This window comes from Mauremys mutica, chromosome 13, assembly GCF_020497125.1.
Source record: "Mauremys mutica isolate MM-2020 ecotype Southern chromosome 13, ASM2049712v1, whole genome shotgun sequence".
Lineage (NCBI taxonomy): Eukaryota > Metazoa > Chordata > Testudines > Geoemydidae > Mauremys > Mauremys mutica.
Window position 1 is genome coordinate 32,981,479 of NC_059084.1, and position 13,557 is coordinate 32,995,035.

At 55.2% G+C, this 13,557-nt stretch overlaps 1 protein-coding gene across 2 annotated transcripts in view; it reads right to left on the reverse strand.

Annotated features, from left to right (window-relative positions):
• Positions 1-4,562, reverse strand: part of ERGIC3 (ERGIC and golgi 3) — a 68,498-nt gene extending 63,936 nt beyond the window's left edge. For both annotated transcript variants that reach the window (XM_044985467.1, XM_044985466.1), the window contains exon 1: positions 4,426-4,562. In XM_044985467.1, the coding sequence (XP_044841402.1) occupies positions 4,426-4,513 (88 nt within the window). In that variant the 5' untranslated portion in view covers positions 4,514-4,562. The remainder of the gene's footprint in view (positions 1-4,425) is intronic.
• Between the last annotated feature and the right edge of the window lie 8,995 nt (positions 4,563-13,557).

Below are 13,557 nucleotides of genomic sequence, written 5' to 3' on the forward strand. Positions count from 1 at the left end.
TGGAAAAGTGCACCTAGAACCTCAATAAGAGATTCTGGGGGAGCCAGAAGAGGAACTGCAACCTTACAAACTCTACACAGATGTGTGCCAGGTTCTCCCTTTCACCACACAAGGGACAGGTGTAGGGAGAATTCATGAACTGTGTCAGGTACTCACTTGTGCTCACAGCTCCATGGAGGAGTTGCCAACTAATATTGCTGGTGGATTGTGGAACCAGAGTAGAGTACAGACTGGCCCACCCTCCTTAGGTGGCAACAGGTCCCACCATTTAGTGTTAGGGTGGGACACAAGGGCAGGGAAGTGGATGGTGTACATGCTTGCGCTTCACGTGTTTTCTGGGTCCAGTTCAGAGGTGGACTGGCTGGATGTCGTTCAGACAACTCAGGTTGGTTTGTCAGGGGCAGCCAAGGAGGCTCACGGGGCAGGGGCACAATGAGGAGTTCCAGAGGCAGGTCAGGAGCTAGACCTGCTTGAGGAAAGCAAAAGAAGCAGGAGATAAGGCCTCTCGGCAAGGAAGTTGTGCAGAGAGCCCAGTTTAAGAATAAAGGACTGGAAGGTGGGCAGTGGGGCTTCTGGAGGAAGCTGGGAACTAACACAGAAGGTCAAATTGAGAGAGACAGAGCCTGAAAATAGGGTTCACTACAGCATGGCTGGGACTCTGGGCTGACCAGACTGGACTGTGCTAAGCTTCACTTCTCTGTGCTAACCTAAGGACTTCCCATGCTCTGTGCCAGGGGACTAATAAACCCAAATGATTTGAAACCACTGTTGAGTGTCCCTTTAAACACTTCGTGAGGTGCATTAATCCCTGCAGAGCGGACAAGTCTCTCCCAGGGGTCTGTCTCAGTTTGACTCGCTGAACAGAGCTCACTGTATGAAGCAGGAGTACTGCAGCCCCAGAGGTTCAATCTTAGGAGGCAGCGAGGCCGGGTGGCCTACCCTGAGGGAAGAGCGAGACCCCTGGGGGTCTGGCACATCAAAGGGGTTCCTCCAAGAGACTGTTCCAAAGCTGGGGGTGTAGCACTGATCTTGTGGCTCCATAACACTATCTATTCCCTGAATGAGGCAAGGGTCCTGTGGAAAAAATAATATGGGATCACGTAATTAAAGACTGTATCATAACACACACCATTGGCAGAGGGAGGAGGATTAAGGTTCTATGGTAACCTTAATTCTGATATTTCCTAATTTTGGAGGGCTTGACTTGGCCACTTTAATATTCTTTTAATGGAGTGGTTTTGGCTCTATTATTTAAACATATATATTTGCATAATCAAACCCTCCTGCTTTAGGGCAGCATAAAGCAAACCCTTTTGCTTTAGGGCATCTTCCCTATATGCTGTTTATTCCATAATGGCCCAGTGGGAGGTTTCTTGTTCTTTTCTCTGCACTAGTTTGTATTGGCCACTGTCAGGAACAGGCTACTTGACTGACTGGATCACCACTTTGCTCCAAAATTCTGCACTACAGAAACCTTACATATGAATACTTGGCTCTCCTATACAGCAACAAACAGACAGGTCTTTCTTATAGCAAAACGCAGTCTCTTATGACTTACTTTGGTCAAATAGATAAGATGTTTAAGGGTGCCTGAGGGACTCCCAGAACCTCACTGTACCTAAAACTCCCAAAACAACACAACTAACAAAAGAACAAGAGCTTACTGAGCCTTGCCTGGGAGGATGACACAGACAGAAGGGAGTCACAGCCTTTATTTGAAATTTTAAATCTGAGGTGAGGAGTCAAAGGGCTATTCTACACTGGCAGCGCTTTAATGTGCCTTGTGTGGTCGTGGCACAGTGCTGGGAGAGAGCTCTCATAGACTTTAAGGTCAGAAGGGACCATTATGATCATCTAGTCTGACCTCCTGCACAATGCAGGCCACACAATCTCACCCACTCACCCTAACCTATGTCTGAGTTACTGAAGTCCTCAAATTGTGGTTTGAAGACTTCAAGCTGCAGAGAATCCTCCAGCAAGTGACCCATGCTACAGAGGAAGGCGAAAAACCTCCAGAGCCTCTGCCAATCTGCCTTGGAGGAAAATTCCTTCCTGACCCCAAATATGGCAATCAGTTAAGCCCTAAGCATGTGGGCAAGACTCACCAGCCAGCACCCAGGAAAGAATTCTCAGATCCCATCCCATCTAACATCCCATCACAGACCACTGGGCATACTTACCTGCTGATAATCAAAGATCAATTGCTAAATTAATTGCCAAAATTAGGCTATCCCATCATACCATCCCCTCCATAAACTTATCAAGCTTAGTCTTAAAGCCAGATATGTCTTTTGCCCCTACTACTCCCCTTGGAAGGCTGTTCCAGAACTTCACTCCTCTAACGGTTAGAAACCTTTGTCTAATTTCAAGTCTAAACTTCCTAGTGTCCAGTTTATATCCATTTGTTCTTGTGTCCACATTGGTACTAAGCTTAAATAATTCCTCTCCCTCCCTAATATTTATCCCTCTGATATATTTATAAAGAGCAATCATATCTTTATATCAACCTTCTTTTGGTTAGGCTAAACAAGCCAAGCTCTTTGAGTCTCTTTCATAAGCCAGGTTTTCCATTCCTCGGATCATCCTAGTAGCCCGTCTGAACCTGTTCCGGTTTGAATTCATCCTTCTTAAACATGGGAGACCAGAACTGCACACAGTATTCCAGATGAGGTCTCACCAGTGCCTTGTATAACGGTACTAACACCTCATCATCTTTGCTGGAAATACCTCGCCTGATGCATCCTAAAACTGCATTAGCTTTTTTAACGGCCATATCACATTGGCGGCTCATAGTCATCCTGTGATCAACCAATACTCTGAGGTTCTTCTCCTCCTCTGTTACTTCCAGCTGATGTGTCCCCAATTTATAACTAAAATTCTTGTTATTAATCCCTAAATGCATGACCTTGCACTTTTCACTATTAAATTTAATCCTATTACTATTATTCCAGTTTACAAGGTCATCCAGATCTTCCTGTATGATATCCCGGTCCTTCTCTGTGTTAGCAATACCTCCCAGCTTTGTGTCATCCGCAAACTTTATTAGCATATTCCCACTTTTTGTGCCAGGTCTCCCAGCGCTGTAAAAAAACCCACCTCCATGAGAAGCGTGGCTCCCAGCGCTGGTACCCTGTTTACACTGGCACTTTACAGCACTGAAACTTGCTGCGCTCAGGGGGGTGTTTTTTCACACCCCTGAGTGAGAAAAAGTTGCAGAGCTGTAAATTGCCAGTGTAGACAAGCCAAACATCATGCCCACTGACCATCTTCAGAGTTAAAAGAAACCAGGTTCTGGGGCCTGAGTGGAGACTGAACAGCCTCTACCCTACCCATCCCTCACTGCTGTTACTGGCTGTGCTGGCACTGGTCAGGTTACTCCTCAAAGCAGGGGTGGAAGAAGGAACAGAGAGAGGACAATGGGAAAAGGAAGCAGGGAGACAATCAGAAGGAAGGTGTGTGTGAACAATACAGTGAGGGAATATATGCCACTCCTAGCCCATTTATTACCACCTCTGGCCCTTAACTCCAGCTGGAAACATCACTCTGGCTTTGGGATGATCAGACACTATCTGCCCTATATGAGGGCTGGATGTTCTGCTGTGTAAGTGATGACATGGACGGGGAGGCTGGGATTGTTGTGTTTCTGGGTTGAGGGATGAGTACTGCTCTAGGACTGAGGAGTGAGTTTGGACAGTTTGTTTGGAGGGGTATTGATGGTTCTTACCATGCGGGCAAGGGAGGTGGCTCTTTTCTTTTTACACAAGCACACGCCCTTTATTCCAGCTTTGATGGCCACGGGCTGGAGTGGGTTAGATGACAACCTTTCCCCTGCGCATGGGGTGGTTCACCTTAGTGACTAGGGAGGTGAAAGACGCTCAGGGAGAAAGAGATAAGGATGTAGCTGGACTTGAAACGACCTATTCTTAGCCTTAGCGGGAGAGGAACAGCTGGGTTGTTATCCCTGCAGAGCGAGGTGGTGTTTTTCTCCCATCACGTTCTGTATTTGAGGGGGTTGCAGGTTGGGCACTGTGGGGCGGGGGGGGCTGGTTAAGGGAAGAGGAGAATTAGGTGGTTTTTGTAGCAAGCCCGCTGCCTCCTTGCGGAGGTGCCCGGTTACACGTGAGAGGCGGCGGGGAGCGCTGGGGGGCCGGAAAGCCTCGCTCCGGGCGGCCGAGGGCAGGGCTCCAGCGTGGGGCTGCGGGGCAAGAGAGCGATGGCCCGGGAGCCCCACACCCCGGGCTCGCCTGCCCCGCACGCTGCACGGGCTCCGACCGGGGCCCGCAGCGAGCGCCCCAGCGCGGGACGGGCTCAGCCAGGGGGACCTGCCAGCTCCACCCGCCCCTCACCGAGCGCGCCCGCCCCTCCCCTCACCGAGCGCGCCCCCGCCCCGCCCCTCACCGAGCGCGCGCCCGCCCCTCCCCTCACCGAGCGCGCCCCCGCAGGTCTTGACCCGAAAATCCTCCAGCGTCTTGGGAAACGCATCGAACCGCTTCAGCCTCCACAGCGAGTCCATAGCGGCGGCGACCCACTTCCGGCCGGCAGCGACCCCACTTCCGGCGCCAGCCCCCGCCTGCTGGGCGGAGCACTCCGCTGTGTGCCCCTCCCCCCACCGCCGGACGCCCTGGGAGCCCGCCCTGGGCTGGGGGCGGGGGTTAGTGACGTGGCGAGCCGGAGCCTCGCGCCTGGGCGGTGACATTGGGGGTGTTGCGCGCTGAGACTGCGGGTGTCGGGGGCGGGGTCATTGGAGTGACTGTGGGGTGGGGTGATGTTGGGAGGGTCAGTGGGATGTGGAGGTGCTGGGGTGAGACTGGGTGTGTTTGGTGACACTGTCAGTGGGGTCTCATGGGGTGACAGTGGGATGTGGAGGTGCTGGGGTGAGACTGGGTGTGTTTGGTGACACTGTCAGTGGGGTCTCATGGGGTGACAGTGGGATGTGGAGGTGCTGGGGTGAGACTGGGTGTGTTTGGTGACACTGTCAGTGGGGTCTCATGGGGTGACAGTGGGATGTGGAGGTGTTGGGGTGAGACTGGGTGTGTTTGGTGACACTGTCAGTGGGGTCTCATGGGGTGACAGTGGGATGTGGAGGTGCTGGGGTGAGACTGGGTGTTTGGTGACACTGTCAGTGGGGTCTCATGGGGTGACAGTGGGATGTGGAGGTGCTGGGGTGAGACTGGGTGTGTTTGGTGACACTGTCAGTGGGGTCTCATGGGGTGACAGTGGGATGTGGAGGTGCTGGGGTGAGACTGGGTGTGTTTGGTGACACTGTCAGTGGGGTCTCATGGGGTGACAGTGGGATGTGGAGGTGCTGGGGTGAGACTGGGTGTGTGTTTGGTGACACTGTCAGTGGGGTCTCATGGGGTGACAGTGGGATGTGGAGGTGCTGGGGTGAGACTGGGTGTGTTTGGTGACACTGTCAGTTTGGTCTCATGGGGTGACAGTGGGATGTGGAGTGTTGAGGTGAGATCGGGGAAGTTGAGGGGTGACGGTGGTGGTGTGTCATAGGCAGAGGTGAAAGTAAGCCAGTATGGGGTACCGGTAAAAGAAGGTGCAGTAGTGTACCAGGAAATAGTGGAGCATTCGGTACTGACTTATTTTCACCTCTTTTGGCTGCATAACAAAATGTTCAAATTCAGAGCTAATAAAAGCTTGGAAAGGAAAAACTCATTGTCACATTTGTTTGTTGTTTCTCTCCCTCTCCTCCTTTATATTCAATTTATATTACTGAAGATTGCCTCATCCAGGGGGCAGAAAAGAACTGCCCCGGCTTTGGTCACCCTCCCCCGCAACAACCAAGACTAAAATTAACAAGGATGCCAGAAATAGCTCCAAATCCCACGACCACAGGGTGAAAAGACGGTTACTCACCTTTGTAACTGTTGTTCTTCGAGATGTGTTGCTCATATCCATTCCAATTAGGTGTGTGCGCGCCGCGTGCATGCTTGTCTGAAGATTTTTACCCTAAAAACACTCGGTGGGTCAGCTGGGTCGCCCCCTGGCGTGGCGCCACTATAGCGCCGGATATATACCCCTGCCAACCCAACGGCCCTTCAGTTCCTTCTTGCCGGCTACTCCGACAGTGGGGAAGGAGGGCGGGTTTGGAATGGATATGAGCAACACATCTCGAAGAACAACAGTTACAAAGGTGAGTAACTGTCTTTTCTTCTTCAAGTGCTTGCTCATATAGATTCCAATTAGGTGATTCCCAAGCCTTACCTAGGCGGTGGGGTGGGAATGAAACGTTGCAGAATGCAAAACTGCTGAGCCGAAGGCTGCATCGTCTCTAGACTGTTGAACCAATGCGTAGTGTGAGGCAAAGGTGTAAATCAATGACCAGGTAGCCGCCCGACATATTTCCTGGATGGGGACATGCGCCAGGAAGGCGGCAGAAGAGGCTTGCGCCCACGTAGAATGGGCGGTGAGATGGCTAGCGGGAGTGTGAGCCAATTCGTAGCATGTTCAGATGCAGGATGTTACCCAAGATGAGATCTGTTGGGAAGAGACCGGCATGCCTTTCATGTGGTCTGCCACCGCTACAAAGAGCTGAGGTGAACGCCGGAAGGGATTTGTTCTCTCTATATAAAAAGCGAGAGCCCTATGGACATCCAAAGTATGTAGTTGTTGTTCCCGGCGCGATGAGTGCGGCTTTGGGAAAAAAACTGGGAGGAAGATGTCTTGATTGACATGAAAGGCAGACACCACCTTAGGGAGGAAAGAGGGGTGTGGTTGCAGCTGTACCTTGTCCTTGTGGAATACCGTATACGGGGGATCAGCCGTCAAGGCACGAAGCTCCGAAACTCGCCTCGCCGAGGTGATAGTGACGAGGAAGGCCGTCTTCCAGGAAAGGTACAGCAGGGAGCAGGTGGCCAGAGGCTCGAAGGGGGCCCCCATAAGCTTGGTCAGCACCAGGTTTAGATCCCAGGTGGGGGTTGGGCGCCTGATTTGAGGGTACAACCGTTCCAATCCCTTAAGGAACCTGGAAACTATGGGGTGAGAAAAAACTGAATGGCCATTTTCACCTGGGTGGAAGGCAGAAATAGCTGCCAGATGTACCTTTATAGAAGAGACCGCCAGGCCCTGCTGTTTCAGGGACCAGAGGTAATCCAGGACCGCAGGGACAGAAACCTCTACGGGAATGAAGCTACTCTGAGCGCACCAGTGGGAGAAACGCTTCCACTTGGCGAGATAAGTCATCCTAGTGGAAGGCTTTCTACTTCCCAAGAGTACCTGTTGCACCGAGGCAGAGCAACGCAACTCAGATTGGTTCAACCACGTAGCAGCCATGCTGTGAGATAAAGGGACTGCAGGTCTGGGTGGTGAAGCCTGCCGAAGTCCTGCGTTATGAGGTCCAGCCACAGTGGCAGGGGAATCGGATCTGCCACTTAGAGGGCGAACAACAGGGTGTACCAATGCTGCCTCGGCCACGCTGGAGCAATGAGGATCAGGTTGGCTCTGTCCCTGCAGAACTTGAGTAGGACTCTGTGAACGAGGGGAAACGGCGGAAAGGCATAAAATAGGTGCCTTGTCCACGGGAGGAGGAATGCGTCTGAGAGGGAGCCCGGGGAGCGTCCTTGGTAGGAGCAGAACACCTGGCATTTCCTGTTCTCTCGGGAGGCAAAGAGGTCTATGTGGGGAAAGCCCCACCTCCGGAAAACGGAATGGATAACATCGGGACGGATCGACCACTCGTGAGACAGGAAGGACCTGCTGAGGCGATCTGCCAGAGTGTTCTGTACTCCTGGGAGAAAAGACGCTACCAAATCGATAGAGTGGGCTATGCAAAAGTCCCAAAGGTGAGTGGCTTCTTGACAAAGGAGGGTGGAGCATGCCCCGCCTTGCTTGTTTATGTAAAACATGGTCGTTGTGTTGTCCGTGAACACTGATACACAACGGCCTTGGAGATGGTCCCAAAACACCTGGCATGCTAGACGGACTGCTCTCAGCTCCCTCACGTTGATATGCAAGGCCAGCTCCTGGGGCAACCAGAGGCCTTGAGTGTGAAAGTTCCCGAGGTGGGCACCCCAACCCAGAGATGATGCGTCTGTGGTTAGTGCCACTGAGGGTTGAGGTGAGTGGAAAGGCATCCCTGCGCAGACTCGAGAGGGAACTAACCACCAAGTGAGGGAATCAAGAACCGTCCTGGAGATAGTGATCACCGAATCTAGACTGTCTCTGTGTGGACGGTATAGTGAAGCAAGCCAGGTTTGGAAGCACCGGAGACGTAGTCTCGCGTACTTGGTCACAAAGGTGCAGGATGCCATGTGACCTAATAGGCCGAGGCAGGTGCGCACCGATGTTGTCGGGAAGGATTGAAGGCTTCGAATAATCGAAGACATTGTTTGAAAACGTGGCTGGGGAAGGCAGGCCCTGGCCAGATTGGAGTCCAGAACTGCTCCAATAGAGTAGACTTTTCTGTGTTGATCATGAGGCCTCGCCTCCCGAAGAGGTCTTTGACGATGCACAGGTGCTGTGATACTTGAGACTGGGAAGTCCCTCGAATGAGCCAATCGTCGAGATACGGGTAGACGTGTATTCGACGATGGCGGAAGAAGGCAGCTACTACGGCCATACATTTGGTGAAGACTCTTGGGGCCGTAGAAAGACCGAAGGGAAGCACCGTGAACTGGAAGTGTTGGTGGTTGACCACAAAACAGAGATACCGTCTGTGCGGCGGATAAACGGTGATGTGGAAATACGCATCCTTCATATCGAGGGCGACATACCAGTCTCCCGGATCCAGGGATGGGATGATGGTCCCCAGGGATACCATGCGGAAAAGACGGTTAGTCACCGTAGTAACTGTTGTTCTTCGAGATGTGTTGCTCCTATTCATTCCAGTCAGGTGTGCGCGCCGTGCGTGCACGGCTCTTCGGAACATTTTTACCCTAGCAACTCCGGCGGGCCGGCTGAGCGCCCCCTGGAGTGGCGCCGCTATGGCGCTGGATATATACCCCAGCCGGCCCGTCCGCTCCTCAGTTCCTTCTTGCCGGCTACTCCGACAGTGGGGAAGGAGGGCGGGTCTGGAATGGATAGGAGCAACACATCTCGAAGAACAACAGTTACTACGGTGAGTAACCGTCTTTTCTTCTTCGAGTGATTGCTCCTATGCATTCCAGTCAGGTGATTCCCAAGCCTTACCTAGGCGGAGGGGTCGGAGTGAGACGTGGCAGAGTGTAAGACTGCGGAGCCGAAGGCTGCATCGTCTCTGGATTGCTGCACCAACGCGTAGTGGGAAGCGAAGGTGTGGACAGAAGACCAGGTGGCCGCTCTACAGATGTCCTGGATAGGAATATGGGCCAGGAAGGCGGCCGACGAGGCATGTGCTCTCGTCGAGTGAGCAGTGAGGCGGCATGCAGGCACGCGAGCAAGCTCGTAGCATGTCCGGATACATGCCGTTACCCAGGAAGAAATCCGCTGCGAGGAGACCGGCTCGCCTTTCATGCGATCGGCAACCGCTACAAACAGCTGGGTCGAATGCCGGACGTCCAAGGTGTGAAGCTGTTGCTCACGAGGTGAGGCGTGCGGCTTCGGGAAGAAGACCGGGAGGAAGATCTCCTGATTAAGGTGAAAGGCCGACACCACCTTAGGGAGGAAGGCCGGGTGTGGTCGAAGCTGCACCTTGTCTCCGTGGAAGACGGTGTATGGTGGACTAACCGTTAGAGCACGGAGCTCAGAGACTCGTCTTGCTGATGTAATTGTGACGAGGAAGGCTGTCTTCCAGGAGAGGTAGAGCAGAGAGCACGTGGCCAGCGGCTCAAAGGGCGGTCCCATCAGTTTGGCCAGAACGAGGTTTAAATCCCAGGTCGGAGTAGGACGCCGCACCGGCGGGTACAAGCGGTCCAGGCCTTTAAGGAAGCGGGAAACCATCTGGTTCGCGAAGATGGAACGACCTCCTATGGATGGCCGAAAGGCGGACACGGCTGCCAGGTGCACCTTCAAGGAGGAGACCGCCAGACCTTGCTCCTTAAGATACCAGAGGTAGTCCAGGATGGTAGGGACAGGGACTATGAAGGGATTGAGGCCTCGTTGATCACACCAGAGCGCGAAACGCTTCCATTTCGCAAGGTAGGTGGAGCGAGTGGAAGGCTTTCTGCTCTCTAGCAGGACTTGCTGCACTGCCTCCGAACAGTCCCTCTCTGCGTGGGTCAGCCACGCAGGTACCAAGCTGTAAGATGGAGGGACTGTAGGTTCGGGTGACAGAGCTTGCCGAAGTCCTGCGTGATGAGGTCCGGCCATAATGGGAGGGGCATGGGATCCCGAACGGAGAGCTCGAGCAGCAGGGTGTACCAGTGCTGCCTCAGCCAGGCCGGAGCGACGAGTATGACGTGGGCCCTGTCCCTCCGAAGCTTCAGCAGCACGCGGTGTACGAGCGGGAACGGAGGGAAGGCGTAGAGGAGGTGATCCGTCCAGGAGCAGAGGAATGCGTCCGACAGGGAGCCTGGCGAGCGACCCTGGTATGAGCAAAACAGGTGGCACTTCCTGTTCTCCTTGGAGGCAAATAGGTCTATCTGGGGAAACCCCCACCTCCGGAAAATGGTGTGCACCACATCCGGGCGAAGAGACCACTCGTGTGAGAGGAACGACCTGCTGAGATGGTCGGCCAGCGTGTTCTGCACTCCTGGAAGAAAGGACGCTTCTAGGTGAATCGAGTGGGTCACGCAGAAGTCCCACAGGAGCATCGCTTCCTTGCAGAGGAGGGAGGAGCGGGCTCCGCCCTGCTTGTTCACATAGAACATTGCCGTCGTGTTGTCCGTGAAGATCGCCACGCAGCGGCCTTGCAGACGGGCGCGGAAGGTGTGACACGCTAGGCGGATCGCTCGCAGCTCCTGGACATTGATGTGGAGAGCGAGCTCTTGGGGGGACCAGAGACCTTGGGTGTGAAGGTCGCCCAGGTGAGCCCCCCATCCTAACGCCGAGGCATCCGTGGTTAAGGTGATGGATGGGCGAGGAGGACGGAACGGGACTCCTGCACACACGACCTCTGGGTTCAGCCACCAGCTGAGCGACGCGAGTGTCGGCTTTGTGACAGTGACTATCATATCTATTGAGTCGCGGTGCGGGCGGTATACCGACGCCAGCCAAGCTTGAAAGGGGCGAAGGCGGAGCCTCGCGTACGCCGTGACGAACGTACAGGACGCCATGTAGCCCAGGAGGCGCAGGCAGGACCGAACCGTCGTCGTGGGAAAGGTGAGAAGGTCCTGGATGATGGATACCATCGTCTGGTGCCGAGAACGTGGGAGGCAGGCTCTGGCCAAAGTGGAGTCGAGGACCGCTCCGATGAACTCCACCTGCTGTGATGGAGCTAGAGTGGACTTCTCGGCATTGATGAGAAGGCCGAGGGACCGAAACAGGGATAGTATCTCTGACATCTGGTCCTTTACCAGCTGTCGGGATGTCCCGCGAACCAGCCAGTCGTCGAGATATGGGTATACATGAATGCGACAACGGCGGAGGGCTGCAGCAACTACTGCCATGCATTTGGTGAAGACCCTCGGCGCGGTGGACAGGCCGAAGGGTAGCACCGCAAACTGGTAGTGCGCACCGTTGACCACAAAACGCAGGTAGCGTCGATGGGGAGGGTAAATAGCGATATGGAAGTACGCATCCTTCATATCGAGGGCGGCAAACCAGTCTCCCGGATCCAGGGAGGGAATGATGGTCCCCAGGGTGACCATGCGAAACTTGAGCTTGAGCACATACGCGTTGAGCTCCCGGAGGTCCAATATGGGTCGAAGACCTCCTTTCGCCTTGGGGATGAGAAAATATCGGGAATAGAATCCCCTGCCCCGCATGTCTTGCGGCACCTCCTCTATGGCACCCAAGCTCAACAGAGTCTCGACCTCTTGTAGGAGGAATTGCTCGTGAGGGACAGGGAAGGCGGGTGGGAAGGAGGGGGCGAAACAAATTGAAGGCGGTAACTGGACTGGATTGTACGAAGCACCCAGCTGTCCGATGTTATTTGGGACCACGCCGGAAGAAAATGGGAAAGGCGGTTGCAAAATAAACGGGAAGGATCCAGGAAAGAGACTGATCGATCGTCCTCGGGCGTCCCATCAAAAGGCCTGTTTGGGTCCTTGAGGGGCCTTGGAAGGCGCCTGGCCCTGGTTGCGTCTGTTGCCCGACGGTCTACGGCGACTCAGGCCGGGACGCCTGCAATTGTAGGGTCGCGACCTAGGCTGGTTAAATGGCCGGTAGGGTTGCTGCCGAAAGGACCTTCGCTGGGTAGCCGGTGTGTGCATACCCAGAGTGCGAATGGCTATGCGACCGTCCTTCAGGGTCTGAATTCTGGAATCCGTCTTTTCAGAAAACAGACCCTGAGTGTCGAAGGGTAGGTCCTGCAAGGTGTACTGCACCTCCGGTGGCAATGTGGAGGACTGCAACCAGGAGATGCGCCTCATGGTTACTCCTGAGGCCAGGGTTCTAGCACCTGAGTCCGCGGAGTCCAGAGTGGCCTGGATGGAGGACCTGGAGGACTTCTTGCCCTCTTCCAGGAGGGCCGTGAACTCTTGGCGCGAGGCTGTTGGAATCAGCTCTGTGAATTTCGCCAGGGACACCAAGATGTCAAATGTGTATCTGGCGAGGCTGTGCCCCGTGGACTTGTCCGTGCGGGGCCGCCTGGAGATGGCCATAGCTGTCTGCCCGCGAAGCGACCGACGAGTGACGGGATGGCCACGGAGGTGCGGAGGCGCTGACGGACTGCGCCGTCGAAGCTGGCAGCATGTCCCCGGACAGTGCCGAGGGTCGGTGCCGGTCGTCGCGGTACCGAGATGGCGAGCGAGACCATCGACTGCCGCGGTGCCGGGAGCTTGACCGGTGCCGGGAGCTCGACCGGGATCTCGACCGGCGGTGCCGGGAGCGGCTTCTGGAGTCACGGTGCCGGACCGGTGCCGGGACTCGGACTTCCTGCGGTGCCGACGGGACAGTGATCGGGACCGGGAGCGTCTCCGGGAGTGCGACCGGTACCGCGATGTTGAGCGGTACCGGGACTGCGACCGGTGTCGAGAGGGTGAACGGTACCGCGATGGAGAGCGGTGCCGGGACCTGGAGCGGCACGATGGTGACCGTCTTTGGGACCGAGAGTGAGACCGAGTCCTGGAGCGCCATCTATCCCGTCTGTCAGGGGAAGGGGGCCGCATCATGGCCGGCTTGCCCGCTAACTGAACAGCCCGCACCGGCGGTGCCAGGGGCCGGAGGCTCGGTGCCTCTGTGAGCTCAATAAGCTCTCTCGCCATCGAGAATGTCTCGGGCGTGGACGGGAGATGCAGCTCGACCGCGGTTGGCACCGGGGAGCAGGGAGGTACCGGACTCGACGGCTCTTGAGGTGCCGGAGTCAACGGGACCGTGCACGGCTTGTGCACTACCACAGTCGGTGCCGGAGGTGCCGGTGATGGCTGGGTAAGCTGTCCCGAAGCAGGAGGCTTAGGAGCTGAGTGCGCCGTCTTCTGCTTCCTCGTTGGGGAGAGGGAACGGTGCCGGGACTTCGGTGCCGTCTGCGCAGATTTAGCCGCGTTGGTACCGGGGCGGCTCGATGCCGCTGGTGCGCTGCGCGCCGAGGACGGT